Genomic DNA, 15,051 nt, shown 5'->3' with positions numbered 1-15,051 from the left:
CACAAGGACCCCCAGGTCCCTCTGCACAGCAGCATGTTGTAATTTTTTTCCATTTAGATAACAATCCAATTTGCTATTATTTCTTCCAAAGTGAATAACCTCGCATTTGTTAACGTTATACGCCATCTGCCAGATCCTCGCCCACTCACTCAGCCTGTCCAAATCTCTCTGCAGACCTTCTATGCCCTCCACACGATTCACTTTTCCACTTATCTTTGTGTCGTCTGCAAACTTTGTTACCCTACACTCAGTCCCCTTCTCCAGATCGTCTATATAAATGGTAAATAGTTGAGGCCCCAACATGCCTGGGCCATCCTCAACCCCCCCACACCCTCCGCCCGCCTCAATGATCCCCCCACTCTGGGAACCCCAAAACCCCCCTCCCTGCAGCCATGACTGCCCGCCCCCCCCCCACCCCCCCCCCCCCCCCCACAGCAGGCTGACCTACCCACCCCCCCCACCCCGCCCCCACCAATGGCCAGCCCCAATCACTGACCTCCCTCCCTCTGTCACTCACCTCAAATATAGAATGGCAGTGGGATCCCCACCCCCACCAAAAGCCCCCCAGGGGCCCCGCCACCCATAAGGCCCTGCCCCATTAGGCACTGCCGGATGGGCAATGTCAGGAAGCCCCCTGGACATTGGTACTTTCCCCCTTGGGCAGTGCCAGGAGGCCCAGGCTGGCACTGCCAAGATGGCAATGCCAAGGGGGCACCCCCCCAATGCCAGACCTCTGGCAGGCATCGATTGCACCCCTTTCATCCAGTGGGGTCGGGCTGCTAGCTCCCCGCAAGTGGGGAGCTATACTAAACCCCGCTGGAGTGAAATAATCCTGGCGCAGTGGGGGAGAGGCTGGCAGACCCGGAGACCTCAGTCCCGGGTCCGCTAATGATATTAAAATTGTATGGAGATATTAATTTAAATAAATTATGCAGCTCTGCACAGCTGACGGTGCTGGAAATCCGGCTGCCGGATACTGGCGGAGGCCGTGGCGTCCAGCAGGGAACCCGTTAAACTGCCTTCACTCGAATCTCCCAGCCCACTGCTCTACAAAATCAGCGCAGCGGCTGGGAGAATTTCCCCCGTGGTAGGCAAGACCATCTAGAACCAGAGAGAATCTAACCATTGTACCTTGACAACTTGACATTCAATGGCATTATCATTGCTGAATCCCCACTATCATCCTGGAGTTTACCAATGACAGAAACTGAACTGTATTTGCCAAGTAAATACTGCAGCTCAAAGCTAGGAATCCCGTGGAGAATATCTCACCTCCTGACTCCCCCATCTACAAGGCACAAGACAGGTGTGTGTGATGGAATATTCTCCAATTACTTAGATGAGTGGAGCTCCAACAACATTCAAGAAACTCAACACCATCCAGGGCAAAGCAGCCCACTTGATTGGCACCCCATCCACAAACATTCACTCCCTACAACCGACATACAGTGGCAACAGGCTGTACCATCTACAAGATGCACTGCAGGAACTCTCCAAGGCTCCTTACACAGCACCTTCCAAACACACAGCCCCTACCATATAGAAGATAAAGACAGAAGATGCATCGAAACACCACCAGCTGCAAGTTCCTTTCTAAGCCTCACACCATCCTGGCTTGAAACGATATTGATGTTCCTTCACTATGACTGGGTGAGACTCTTGGAACTCCCTCACTAACATCTGTGGGTGTGCCTACACCACACCACATAGCAATTAGAGAAGGAACTCCCTTCTCAAGGGCAATTATGAATAGGCAGTAAATGCTGGTCTAGCTATTGATGCCCACATCCCATGAATGTGGTTAGCACTGCTGCCCCACAGTGCCAGGGACCCAGGTTCAATTCTGGCCTTGGATGACTGTCTGTGTGGAGTTTGCATGTTCTCCCCACATCTGCATGAGCTTCCTCCGGGTGCTCCGGTCTCCTCCCACAGTCCAAAGATGTATAGGTTAGGTAGATTAGTCATGGTAAATGCACGGGGTTACAGGGAGGGGGTGCACCTGGGTAAGATGCACTTTCAGAGAATCAGTGCAGACTCAATGAGATGAATAGCCTCCTTCTGCACTGTAGGAATTCTATGATTTTAAAGAACTGAGGTATTCTACATCCAAATGGTACAAAAATAGTTAGGGATTTTGTTCCAAGGAATGCTAGAAAAGATGGTGATGACTATTTCAAACAAAGAGGTAAATTTCACTTTAATTAGTCACTTTAATTAATTAACTGTGAGGCATACCTAGAAGGTACGCCTCAGTTACAAGCAATTGCATTACTTCCTGCACAAATAAGGTACCATGTACATTCAGATAATCTTTCCAACTTGGCCTCTGCATACAATACCTCACACTGGGCAACATGGTAGCACAGTGGTTAGCACTTCTGCTTCACAGTTCCAGGGACCTGGGTTCAATTCCCGGCTTGGGTCACTGTCTGTGTGGAGTTTGCACATTCTCCTCATGTCTGCGTGGGTTTCCTCCGGGTGCTCCGGTTTCCTCCCACAGTCCAAAGATATGCGGGTTAGGTTGATTGGCCATGCTAAAAATTGCCCCTTAGTGTCCTGAGATGCGTAGGTTAGAGGGATTAGCAGGTAAATATGTAGGGATATGGGGGTAGGGCCGATATGGGCCGAATGGCCTCTTTCTCTACTGTAGAGTTTCTATGATTCTATGACTAGCCAATCAATTGTTTCAACCCTGGAGTCCCAGTCACCAGCAGTTGTATTTCATCCAAAATCCATGGACATGGTTACCACCAACAAGGCGCATGTCTATGAACCCACTTTCATTCAGATCATGACAGTCCATGGCACAGAATTGCCAGAAACCCCCTTTTCCGATCCCTTTAAATAGTGGGCCCTGGCAACACAAACAGCAGCAATAGGTCTTGTTCAATCCACAATCCCTTGCCCCTCCTATCTTCAGCTGTGTGTACTTCTCAACTGTATAACACGCACATTAACAGTCTCCGTTCTATTCCTAGAGACAGTAAGAGTTTTAACAACACCAGGTTAAAGTCCAACAGGTTTATTTGGTAGCAAATGCCATTAGCTTTCGGAGTGCTGCTCCTTCGTCAGATGGAGTGGATATCTGCTCTCAAACAGGGCAGACAGAGACACAAAATCAAGTTACAGAATACTGATTAGAATGCGAATCTCTACAGCCAACCAGGTCTTAAAGATACAGACATTGTGAGTGGAGGGAGTTCTATTCCTAGAGACCCAATCACCACAAGGATCTGTTCAAATGCTGCCATACAGAAAACGATTCTATCTGGAGAGAACCTAGCTCATTTCCGCTCAAATTCTCAAGTATGTCCTGGACGGTCTGCCACAAACAAAGGCAGGAAAAAACCCAACAACACAGCAAGTAACTTTCTGTTTAACCTTTGCTTCTTAGCTATTCATGCCCATGCCAATTTCAGGTCACAGGAGTGATTCTTGGAAAATAATGATGTTCTAATCAGGAAACCAATGAACTCTTTCAGAAAAAATCCAAAGAATCCCCTGGCCTGCATTGCCCTACAGATTTACTGATGGATCTTTTATCTGCAAGGACATCACACTCCTATTGTCCCCTCATTTCTACTCTAGCAGAGGGTAGCAGAGCGGCAAAGCTGATGGGTTGTTGGCGTGAAAGTCAAAGCAACATCTACTGAGAAGTGGAAAGCGGAACATCTGGTGTCAAGGAGTGGTCAAAGTTTGAGGATTCAGGGTAGACCATTTAGGATGGAGGTGAGGAGACACTTCTTCACCCAAAGTGCGGTGAGCCTGTGGAATTCAGTACCACAGGAAGTAGTTCCATAGAATCATACAGTGCAGAAAGAGGCCATTCGGCCCATCGAGTCTGCACCAACTACAATCCCACCCAGGCCCTATCCACATATCCCTACATATTTTACCCACTAACTCCTCTAACCTATGCATCCCGGGACACTAAGGGGCAATTTAGAATGGCCAATCAACCTAGCTCGCACATCTTTGGACTGTGGGAGGAAACCGGAGCACCCGGAGAAAACCCACGCAGACACGGGGAGAATGTGCAAACTCCACACAGACAGCGACCCGAACCGGGAGTCGAACCCAGGTCCCTGGAGCTGTGAAGCAGCAGTGCTAACCACTGTGCTACCGTGCCGCGCCCAGTTGATGCCAAAACATTGAATGTATTCGAGAGGCGGCTAGACATAGCACTTGGGGCGAATGGGATCAAAGGTTATGGGGAGAAAGCAGGATTAGGCTATTGAGTTGGACGATCAGCCATGATCGTGATGAATAGCAGAGCAGGCTTGAAGGGCCGAATGGCCTCTTCCTGCTCCTATCTTCTATGTTTCTATGTACAATAAGTGGGTAAAGTGATTTTGCATAATGTGATATCTTATGTTGAATACATATACTTGGGATAACATTAATTACTGGTAATGATCTAAAACAGGTGACAGTAACCTGGCCACTCATTATGTACACTGATTTTTTTTCTTTATTCTTCTATGGGATGTGGTTGTCGTAGGCAAGGCCAGTATTTATTGCCAGTCCTAAATTGCCCTTGAACTGACAGGCTTGCTCAGCCAATTCAGAGCAGGTAAGAATCAACCACATTGCTGCGGCTCTGTCTGGAGTCACATTTAGGTCAGACCAGGTAAGGATGGCAGATTTCCTTTCCTAAAGGACATTAATGAACCAGATGGGTTTTTAACCATCGACCATAGTTTCACGGTCACCATTACTGAGACTAGCTTTGTATTCCAGATTTATTAATTGGCTGCCATGATGGGATTTAAACCAACGTACCCAGAGCTTGGATCTCTTGCAAACCTGTGGTGGAAGCAGATTCAATCAAGGCTTTCAAATGAGAATTGAATCATTATCAGAAGAGTAAACTTTGCTGGGCTATGGCGAAAGAGAGACTAGCTGGATTGTCCTTGCAGAGGGCAGCAGCCACACAATGGACCAAATGGCTTCATACCATTCTAGGATAAATCACATGTCCCAAGAATAACATGATTTTTAAAAAAAATAAATACATATTTTTTAACCCAGTTTAAGTTAATTACTTTAATGTGTTAATATATTAAGTCAGAGCTGATGGAACATTTGCCAGGTAGGTCAAGTTACAGACTAAGTGATGGCTAAGTAACAGAGCGAAGTGGATTCATACAAGAAAATAACAGAAAATGTTGGAAAGACTCAGCAGGTCTGGCAGCATCTGTGGAGAGAGACAAAGTTAACGGTGAGTCCATATGACTTCTTCAGAGCTAAAGAAGAGTCATACGGACCATAGAATCCCTACAGTGCAGGAGGCCGCCATTAGGCCCATCGAGTCTGCACCGACATTCCAAAGAGCATTTTATCCAGGTCACTACAGCACCACCGCTCCCCTCCTCACCCCTCCCAAACCCCCCCACCCCTGCCCTGATCCCATTAGCCAACACATTTTCCTTGACCAATCCACCTAACCTGTACATCTTTGGACTCGAAATATTAACTCTGTTCCTCCCTCCACAGATAGAACCATAGAAAATTACAGCTCAGAAACAGGCCTTTTGGCCTTTCTTGTCTGTGCCGAACCATTTTATGCCTAGTCCCACTGATCTGCACTTGGACCATATCCCTCCACACCCCTCTCATCCATGAACCCGTCCAAGTTTCTCTTAAATGTTAAAAGTGACCCCGCATTTACCACTTTATCCGGCAGCTCATTCCACATTCCCACCACTCTCTGCGTGAAGAAGCCCCCCCTAATATTCCCTTTAAACTTTTCTCCTTTCACCCTTAACCCATGCCCTCTGGTTTTTTTCTCCCCTAGCCTCAGCGGAAAAAGCCTGCTTGCATTCACTCTATCTATACCCATCAAAATCTCATACACCTCTATCAAATCTCCCCTCAATCTTCTACGCTCCAGGGAATAAAGTCCCAACCTATTCAATCTCTCTCTGTAACTCAGCTTCTCAAGTCCCGGCAACATCCCTGTGAATGCTGCCAGACTTGCGGAGTTTTTCCAGCGTTTTCTGTTTTTATTTCAGATTTCCAGCATCCTCATTACTTTTCTTTTACTCACGAGAGAATGCCTGGAATGCACTTCAAATTCCGTTGAAGTCTGTTCTATGCCATTTGGAATAGCTGGTGCTGAGAAAACTCCGTAGACACTCTGGATTTTCTCGCCTGATGCTTCCACCTCCCGCATCAAAGACCACGCCTCACTTTTTTCTGCAAATTCCCGTACTCCGTTGCTGGCATATTCAGCCACCCGCCACATGTGATAGTCGCTGCTGTGGGTGACCACTGTTTCAGGAAGAGAGGAAAAAAAATGTCAGTGATTCAATGATGTGAAATCATGATGCTCTGCTCCAGAGGAAACAGAGTAATGTAATGTTTGATGGGATTTGCGTGTCACTGGCCAGGCCAAGTTTGTGGCCCATCCCTTGAACTGAATGTCTTGCTTGGGCTATTTCAGACGGCAGTTAAGAGTTAACCATGAGTCTGCAGTCACATATAGGCCACACCAGGTAAGGACAGCAGACTTTCTTGGGCATTAGTGAACTAGATAGATTCTTACGACAGTCCATGGTTACCATTAACGAGACAAGCTTTTACATTCCAACCTTGGTGGGATTTGAATCCATGTCCCCAGAGCATCATGTCTGGCCCTCTGGATTACTAGTCGAGTGATATTACCACTACACCATCCTCTCCTCATAAATTACTCAGCATTACTCCAATAGTATTACATGACAGTGCAATCCTGGGAAAAAGAAACAGCATTATTCCACCATCGGATACACATTGTTCACAATGTGTAAAAAAAAGAATAACTTGATGATCATTCTGTAAATTCAAGACCTGTCTGATAGTGCAGAAATATGAGGCTATGCCAGGCTGCCAATTTTTACCTGACCAAGAGAAATAGGCTGCCTTTAAGATGGGCAGCACAGTGGCACAGTGGTTAGCATTGCTGCCCCACAGCGCCAGGGATCTGGATTCAATTCCCAGCTTGAGTCACTGTCTGTGCGGAGTCTGCATCTTCTCCCAGTGCCTGTGTGGGTTTCCTCCAGGTGCTCCAGTTTCCTCCCACAGTCCAAATATGTACTGGTTAGGTGCATTGGCCATGCTAAAATTCTCCCTCAGTGTACCTGAACAGGCGCCGGAATGTGGCGACTGGGGGATTTTCACAGCAACTTAATTGCAGTGTTAATGTAAGCCTACTTGTGACTAATAAATCAACTTTACTTTTAAAACTTTACTTCATTCACTAAGAACAGCTTTACAAAATAGCCATCAGCACTTTCTTCCCCTGCTTTCCAAGAAAAGACTTGTGCAACTCGTTTCATGACATCAGCTCATCACCGAGCACTTCACAGCCGATGAGTTAATTTTGAAGCAGTCACCATTGCCATGTGGAAAAAACACAGCAGCCAACTTACAGATGGAACCTCAGTACAAAATCACACCCATCTTACCTTGGAAAGTGCAATGTGCCCTTGGTACTACACCGAATTACCAAAATTAAATCAAGTCCTACAGTGAGCCAGGAACCTCCTGCTGCACTGCAATTGAGTCAAGGTCAACAATTAAATCAGGACTTGATACAAGTTTTTTAGGATGCACAAATGATGAACATGGAGCATTTTCTTCTACTTTGAAGGCAAAGATGCAAAATCCATTCAGTCACAAAAAGGTGGAATAAATCTTTTCATTCAGCCTCAGGTGTGGATGATATAATGATTTTACGGCCGCTATCTCAGAAGTAAATGGTCTCACTCCACATATTGCATTTTTTTTTTAATAGAAGAAAGCAAATTCAATTTATACCCAACAATATTTTTGGATATAAAGAAAGGCCATGAACTTCCGAAAGACAGATGTTCCTGAGAAAAGCTTTGTGATGTGAGAGATTCACTTATCCCAAAGGAGATGAAAGCGGGAAGGAAGGAAATTGGGACAAACAATTCAAGTGATACTGTGACTAACAGCAACAATCACTGGGACAAACAAGGTCAGAGGCCAAAGCAAAGTACAAATGCAGCAGGAAAGGGATAAAAATACACCCAAAAGATGGCTCGTCAGTGCTATTCCCATTATGGAGTAAAATATGTAGGAATGATAAATAAAATCACATGTATTTATCATGATCTCGGGTGTCCAAATGTGCTTTGTGGCCAATTAATTACTTTCAGAATGTAGTCACTGGTGTTAGAAATGTGGCAGCCAGTTTGTGAACAGCAAGTTCTCCCCACAAATGTGATAATCACCAGAAAATTCCGTGATGTTTGAGTGATATAAATAATGGCTAAAGTTTTGTACTGCCACCTTAATCTACGGATCCTGGGTATGCATGACCCATCTTCCCAATCAGATGGCAATCTTACTCTGGTACTTGCTTTGAACCAGTCTATTAACAGTTACAGAGTAGGCGTGCTGCTCCTGAATACAGTGTGTTCCATTCCCTCGGGAGTCCAGCACATGACGATCTGATATCACTGATACGTCATCATCTACATCACTCATTAATATATTATATTAACCCTTTACACTACAGCTAGGAGACCAGGGCCGACTCCCATACTCTTCAAAATAGCGTCTGGGACTTTCTGATGGGCTCAAGGACCTCTGAAGTTAGTTTTAGAGTTAACTTTCTTCAAAAGAACATTTTCCCTTCCTCATTTTTAATTGAAGGCATTGATATCCGAAAAATGTGCTGGTTTGATGGATTGGGCCATGCTAAATTCTTCCTCGGTGTACCCGAACAGAGTGTGGCGACTAGGGGATTTTCACAGTAACTTCATTGCAGTGTTAATGTAGCCTACTTGTGACCAATAAATAAACTTTATTTTTTTTTAGATTTCACCAAATAATCCCTCCCTTCCTTATTAAAATGGATGCTGTTCCATTTAAATGGACTTTTGAAATCTATTTAATACTTACATCCACCCAAGAGTCCTTGGTTTTAATGTGTCATCCGAAAGCCCACACCTCTGGCCAGTGCAGTACAGCCCTGGAGTCTCACTGCTTTGCTGCCCCCACAATTACTAAAAGTGGTGCTTACCTTTCTCAGGTTTAACTAGAAGTTTAAGTTTATTTACTAGTGTCACAAGTAGGCTTACATTAACACTGCAATGAAGTTACTGTGAAAATCCCCTAGTCGCCACACTCCAGCGCCTGTTTGGGTACACTGAAGGAGAACTTAGTGTGGCCAATTCGCCTAACCAGCACGTCTTTCAGACTGTGGGAGGAAACCAGAGCACCCGGAGGACATGGGAAGAACGTGCAGACTCCACACAGACAGTGACCTAAACCAGGGAATGGAACCCAGGTCCCTGCGCTGTGAGGCAGCAGTGCGAACCACTGTGCCAAGTTTATGCAAACAGTTACATTGAGTGTCCCAAGGATAACTAGGTTAATGGCTGTACCAAAAAGAGTGACTGGTTCCTTCAATTTTACTTTTTAAAAAGCCATCCCAAAGCAATAAATACACCTCTCATTAATATAAAGCAACGAATATCATACTACACTTTGCAACTTACAATGGTTCTATGGTTGAGGAACTTCAGTTAATTGAATAGATTGGAAAAGCTGGGGCTTTTGGGAAAATATTTGACAGTGGTATTCCAAAACCGTGAGGAATCTGGGCTGAGTGGATCGGGAGAAACTGTTCCCAACGGTGCGACAACCAGAGGACACAGATTGAAGGCAATTAAAACAGAAATGGCTGCAGGAAGGAAATAAATCCTGGGATGCAAGAACTGAGGGTGTGATGGAGTCAATCAGGGCGTGCAAAAGACAGTTGGGTCATTATCTGAAAATGATAAAGTGTCAGGGCTACAGATGGAGAAAAGGCAGCAGGGGAGAGGGCACTAGCAGGACTGTTGCTTCGGAGGGGCCAGCACAAATAGGACGGGCCGAATGCTGTAACCGTTCTAGGATTTCAAAGGAACGATTAAAATTACAATGATTTGCAGAGCGACAAGTGCGGCTGCGAATAGAGGGAAACACTTTCCTTGGAAATAGGTTCATCCTTCGGTCCATTAAAAAAGAAACTCTTCCGTTCTCAACGTAACAAAGTAACTGAAGCCTCATAACTGAGAAAAGGAAGCAGTTCCCCGTCCAAGCTGGTGTCCGCCAGGAGGCATTGCGATCCCCAAAGTCCATTTGAAAAGGGGCACTTACATCAGGGGAGCAGGGGGTTTATAAGGCCCAATGAAAATTGAGGGGGATTCTTTATTTTAAAAAGTTAACTTTAAAATTGGGTTTAGAGGCAGTGTCGGGGGAAGGGGACAATCCTCATCCGCCTTTGAGGGGCTGGCTGACAAGAATGTAACGAAATGTAATAAAGTGTGTCAGATTGAGCGGGCAGTATTTGTGGAGCTAACACACACACATTTACCCATCAGAGAAGGAGCTAACACACACACACGCACTTACCCATCAGAGGGAGCTAACACACACACACTTACCCATCAGAGAGGGAGCTAACACACACACACTTACCCATCAGAGGGAGCTAACACACACACACACACAAATTTACCCATCAGAGAAGGAGCTAACACACACACACGCACTTACCCATCAGAGGGAGCTAACACACACACACACATACCCATCAGAGGGAGCTAACACACACACACTTACCCATCAGAGAGGGAGCTAACACACACACACTTACCCATCAGAGGGAGCTAACACACACACACACACACACTTACCCATCAGAGAGGGAGCTAACACACACACACACACTGACCCATCAGAGAGGGAGCTAACACACACACACACACTTACCCATCAGAGAGGGAGCTAACACACACACACACACTTACCCATCAGAGAGGGAGCTAACACACACACACTCACCCATCAGAGAGGGAGCTAACACACACACACACTTACCCATCAGAGAGGGAGCTAACACACACACACACTTACCCATCAGAGGGAGCTAACACACACACACACTTACCCATCAGAGGGAGCGAACACACACACACACACTTACCCATCAGAGAGGGAGCTGACACACACACACACACTTACCCATCAGAGAGGGAGCTAACACACACACACTTACCCATCAGAGAGGGAGCTAACACACACACACACACACACTTACCCATCAGAGAGGGAGCTAACACACACACGCACACACACACTTACCCATCAGAGAGGGAGCTAACACACACACACACACACACACTTACCCATCAGAGGGAGCTAACACACACACACACACACACTTACCCATCAGAGGGAGCTAACACACACACACACACACTTACCCATCAGACGGAGCTAACACACACACACACACACACTTACCCATCAGAGGGGGAGCTAACACAGACACACACACACACACTTACCCATCAGAGAGGGAGCTCACACAGACACACACACACACCCATCAGAGAGGGAGCTAACACACACACACACACTTACCCATCAGAGAGGGAGCTAACACACACACACTTACCCATCAGAGAGGGAGCTAACACACACACACACACTTACCCATCAGAGAGGGAGCTAACACACACACACACACACTTACCCATCAGAGAGGGAGCTAACACACACACACACACACACTTACCCATCAGAGGGAGCTAACACACACACACACACTTACCCATCAGAGAGGGAGCTAACACACACACACACTTACCCATCAGAGGGGACCACTGCGCCGGGGGTCGGTAGAGCGGGTACTGCTTGGGGAAGGCGGTGCGGCTCCACTTGCCGGTAAAGATGAGGCTGTACTTGGCTCGTCCCCCGGCCACACAAAGGGCCTCTCCGTCCACGGGGAGGCACTGCACGCAGCCCAGCACTGTGACCAAGAACGTCCCCAACACTTTACACATCGCCATAACTGCTTGTGGGGGATTTAAAAAAACAAACAGGATTAGTGTGAGCACAAGAGTTATTAAAGATACAAATGTAAAATTCCGAGAACGAGAGTTTGCATGTCACAGCAGTCGCTGACTTTTGTACTGCACTGTACAGATGTTTCAGTGTTGCTGAAGTCTAAATTAACTCGCCCTGCTGAAGAGCAGCGACTGCTGTTAATTTTATTTTAATCATTACGAGAGATTAACACAAGGAGAAGACAATCCTTGTTGGCAGTAAGGTGTGAAACATTTTCCCCTCAAAAGCAAGCATAGATATTGAACAGAAAAAAAAATCAGCAAGTGAGGGAAATCAGCTGAAAATCCAGGCTAACCGGTGTAGTGGTGGCACTGTTGTCTGTTCTGGTACAGCAGGGCGCTAAATACTCACTGAATGTACAGCCGTGAGGGGATTGTCACTGCGGGCAGGTGTGGAGCTGTGTTGGGACTGGGACCTCTGCGGAAATCCACTCCAACAGACTGGCTATTTATGCTTCGGCGTTAGCCGAACTATATGGTAACCTTTCGACCTGAAGGGTAGGCACGCCATAATATCCATTTAAAGATGTTTAGATGCATAATATTTCTCCCGCTTTGTGCCTTGTCCAAAACATCCTTGACACTGATAGGTCTAAACAAGAGATTGTAAAAAAAACACGTAAAATCACCCAACTGCAATAGATCATCACTCGTCCAGAGCAGTTAGTTACCGCCTTAAAACTGCCACATTTCTGCTGTGATGCTGTTCTACGAATATAGAGTTACAAAACTGGCTGCAGGAGCTAATGAGTTTCACAGTAAAGCGCTCAGTTGAGCAGAGGAACTACATGTACCTCCTAAAAAAAAACACAAATCAATTCTGCAAATCGTCAAGTCCAATGTGATATCAATTCCAGCTGCCTTGAAGAGTTCGCTCTGCTAGTGGGGGCGCGCCAATCGCTGCTTCTGAAACCCCATTTTCAGCACACGGATAATGGGCCGCATGGCCTCCTCCTGTGCCGCCTCGCTCTGTGATTCTGAGTCAGTCTATAACTTAGCAACTTTATTCTCTCAAATCGAGAATGAAGGGCAGCCACACGGGCGCCGAACCAAGTTAAGGTGAATTAGCATCTATCTGTCACTAAAGAAAAAATGCTGGAAAACCTTTTGTGGAATCTGAAACCAAAAAAAATGCTGGAAAATCCTTTGTGGAATCTGAAACCAAAGAAGAAAATGCTGGAAAATCTCAGCAGGCCTGACAGCATCTGTAAGGAGCAAAAGAGCTGACGTTTCGAGTTCAGGTGAACCTTTGTCAAAGTTTTGACAAAGATTTGTCAGCTCTTTTCTCTCCTTGAGATGTTGTCAGACCTGCTGAGATTTTCCAGCATGTTCTCTTTTGGTTTCAGATTCCAGCACCCGCAGTAATTTGCTTTTATCTATCTGGTCCTGATCTCAGAGTATCGAGCTGTCAAAACTACCACACACACACACCAGGAAAGGGGACCAAAATGTGTTTTCTTGTCAAGACTGATTCAAGTGGCGAATGCAAGGGCCATAGTTTGAATTTCTCCCCAGCACTCCCCCAAGCCAATTCCTGATAAACTGGTTCACCCGAGGCCAGCAGCTCACCCGTCTCGCAATTTTTCATTATAAAGGGCACCGCATCTGATTTCATTCCTGAACAAGCTTCACAGGTGTAGATTTCCCCTGGGAGGGAAGGTGGCAATTGATGGCAAGCAGGAGCAGAAATCCTGGCTCCCTCCCTCCCACCTCTGCTCCGCGCTAATATCGAGTTCCCGATACCAATTAAAAGACCTTTACTCCTGTCCCCGACTGAGACCAGTCATCTGTTACAGGAACCAGTGATTAAATCTGGAATCCGACTGATAAGGGGGGGGGGGGGACGACGCATTAACACATCTGGCTATTAACTAGCCAGACTTCCATAGGGTCTTAAATTTATTTTATACCATGTAAAGTTCCATTGAGTGTGTTTGACCTTTAGCTCGACTCTAAAATTGTCCCTGATTACCGGTTTCCTGAATTACTCCAATATGTTGAGTATAAACAAATTAAGAGTTAACACCAAGTCAAAGCGACTCTAAACTCCTAGACATAAGACAATATGGATACATGACAAAGTGTAATTTAATTGTAGACTCAACTGTTCCAATTTGACTCTCTGCACAAGTCCAAATGTGAATTGAGGTGTAAGTTGAACAAATCAAAATTATTTTCAATCTGTGGAGGAGTTTTTAAAAAAAACAGGATCCCGTCTTTATTTTGTATAAACACAGGCGTGTTTTCTTCTTCAACATTTACTTTGAGCTCCCAGGAGACACACACGTGGTGAGGAGCAAATGAATGTGACATTGCCACTGGAACACTTAGGCTGGTCAAAATGTGTTATATCTATGTGTAAATGTGTGTGCTGTAATCTTAAAGCAACTCTGCGGAGTTGATTTCCACTTTCGGAAAACTAATCTTATGTCCTAGAAGGGAATATGTGAGGCAATGAGGAGCTATTAAAACCCAAGCGGATATCTCTGCTGGTAGTTGTTAACGATGTAGCCCCCCCGCTTCCCTAAAGCAACCCTACACCGTGTTGTGACTGGCTTCCGCCTTTAACCTGGCCAGTCTCATCCTCTTCCCGTGTTGAGTGACGTTTGTTCAGGTTTAGGATTTCACAGGAAGATGTTAATTTTGTGCACGAAAGATCGATCGCTTTGGGTTTGTTTACTTCTATTATCCTGTGCTTTTTTTGTGTGTGTACCGACCTTTGCTGACACATGACTTCAAACTGTCCCAAAATGCCCGAACCCGGGGAAACGCTTCACATTGGAGCAAAAAAACCTCTGCGGAAATTTGCAATAAAAACATAAAATACTGGACCTACTCAGGCAGCATCTGTGAAGAGAGAACAAGCGTTACTGACTCGGTCAATGACCGCCCATCAGAACTAGGAAAAGTTAAAAGATGTAACATGCTTTAAGCAACTTAAAATAAAGTTTATTTATTAGTCACATTTATTAGTCACATTAACACTGCAATGAAGTTACTGTGAAAATCCCCCAGTCGCCATACTCCGGTGCCTGTTCGGTACACTGAGGGAGGATTTAGCATAGCCAATGCACCTCACCAGCACGTCTTTCAGACTGAAGGAGGAAACAGGAGCACCCAAAGGAACCCCACACAGACACAG

The 15,051-nt window shown here is 45.8% G+C and overlaps 1 protein-coding gene across 1 annotated transcript in view; it reads right to left on the bottom strand.

The window, feature by feature from the left end:
• spon2b (spondin 2b, extracellular matrix protein) overlaps positions 1-12,439 on the bottom strand; it is a 31,389-nt gene extending 18,950 nt beyond the window's left edge. The window contains exons 1-3 of the mRNA XM_078223304.1: positions 12,262-12,439; positions 11,651-11,854; positions 6,050-6,273 (exon numbers count right to left, since the gene is read on the bottom strand). Coding sequence (XP_078079430.1) covers positions 6,050-6,273; positions 11,651-11,852 — 426 coding nt within the window. The 5' untranslated portion in view covers positions 11,853-11,854; positions 12,262-12,439. The remainder of the gene's footprint in view (positions 1-6,049; positions 6,274-11,650; positions 11,855-12,261) is intronic.
• Positions 12,440-15,051: the final 2,612 nt, after the last annotated feature.

This window comes from Mustelus asterias, chromosome 1 (genome assembly GCF_964213995.1).
Source record: "Mustelus asterias chromosome 1, sMusAst1.hap1.1, whole genome shotgun sequence".
Classification (NCBI taxonomy): Eukaryota; Metazoa; Chordata; class Chondrichthyes; order Carcharhiniformes; family Triakidae; genus Mustelus; species Mustelus asterias.
This window is presented reverse-complemented; position numbering and strand designations above follow the sequence as displayed.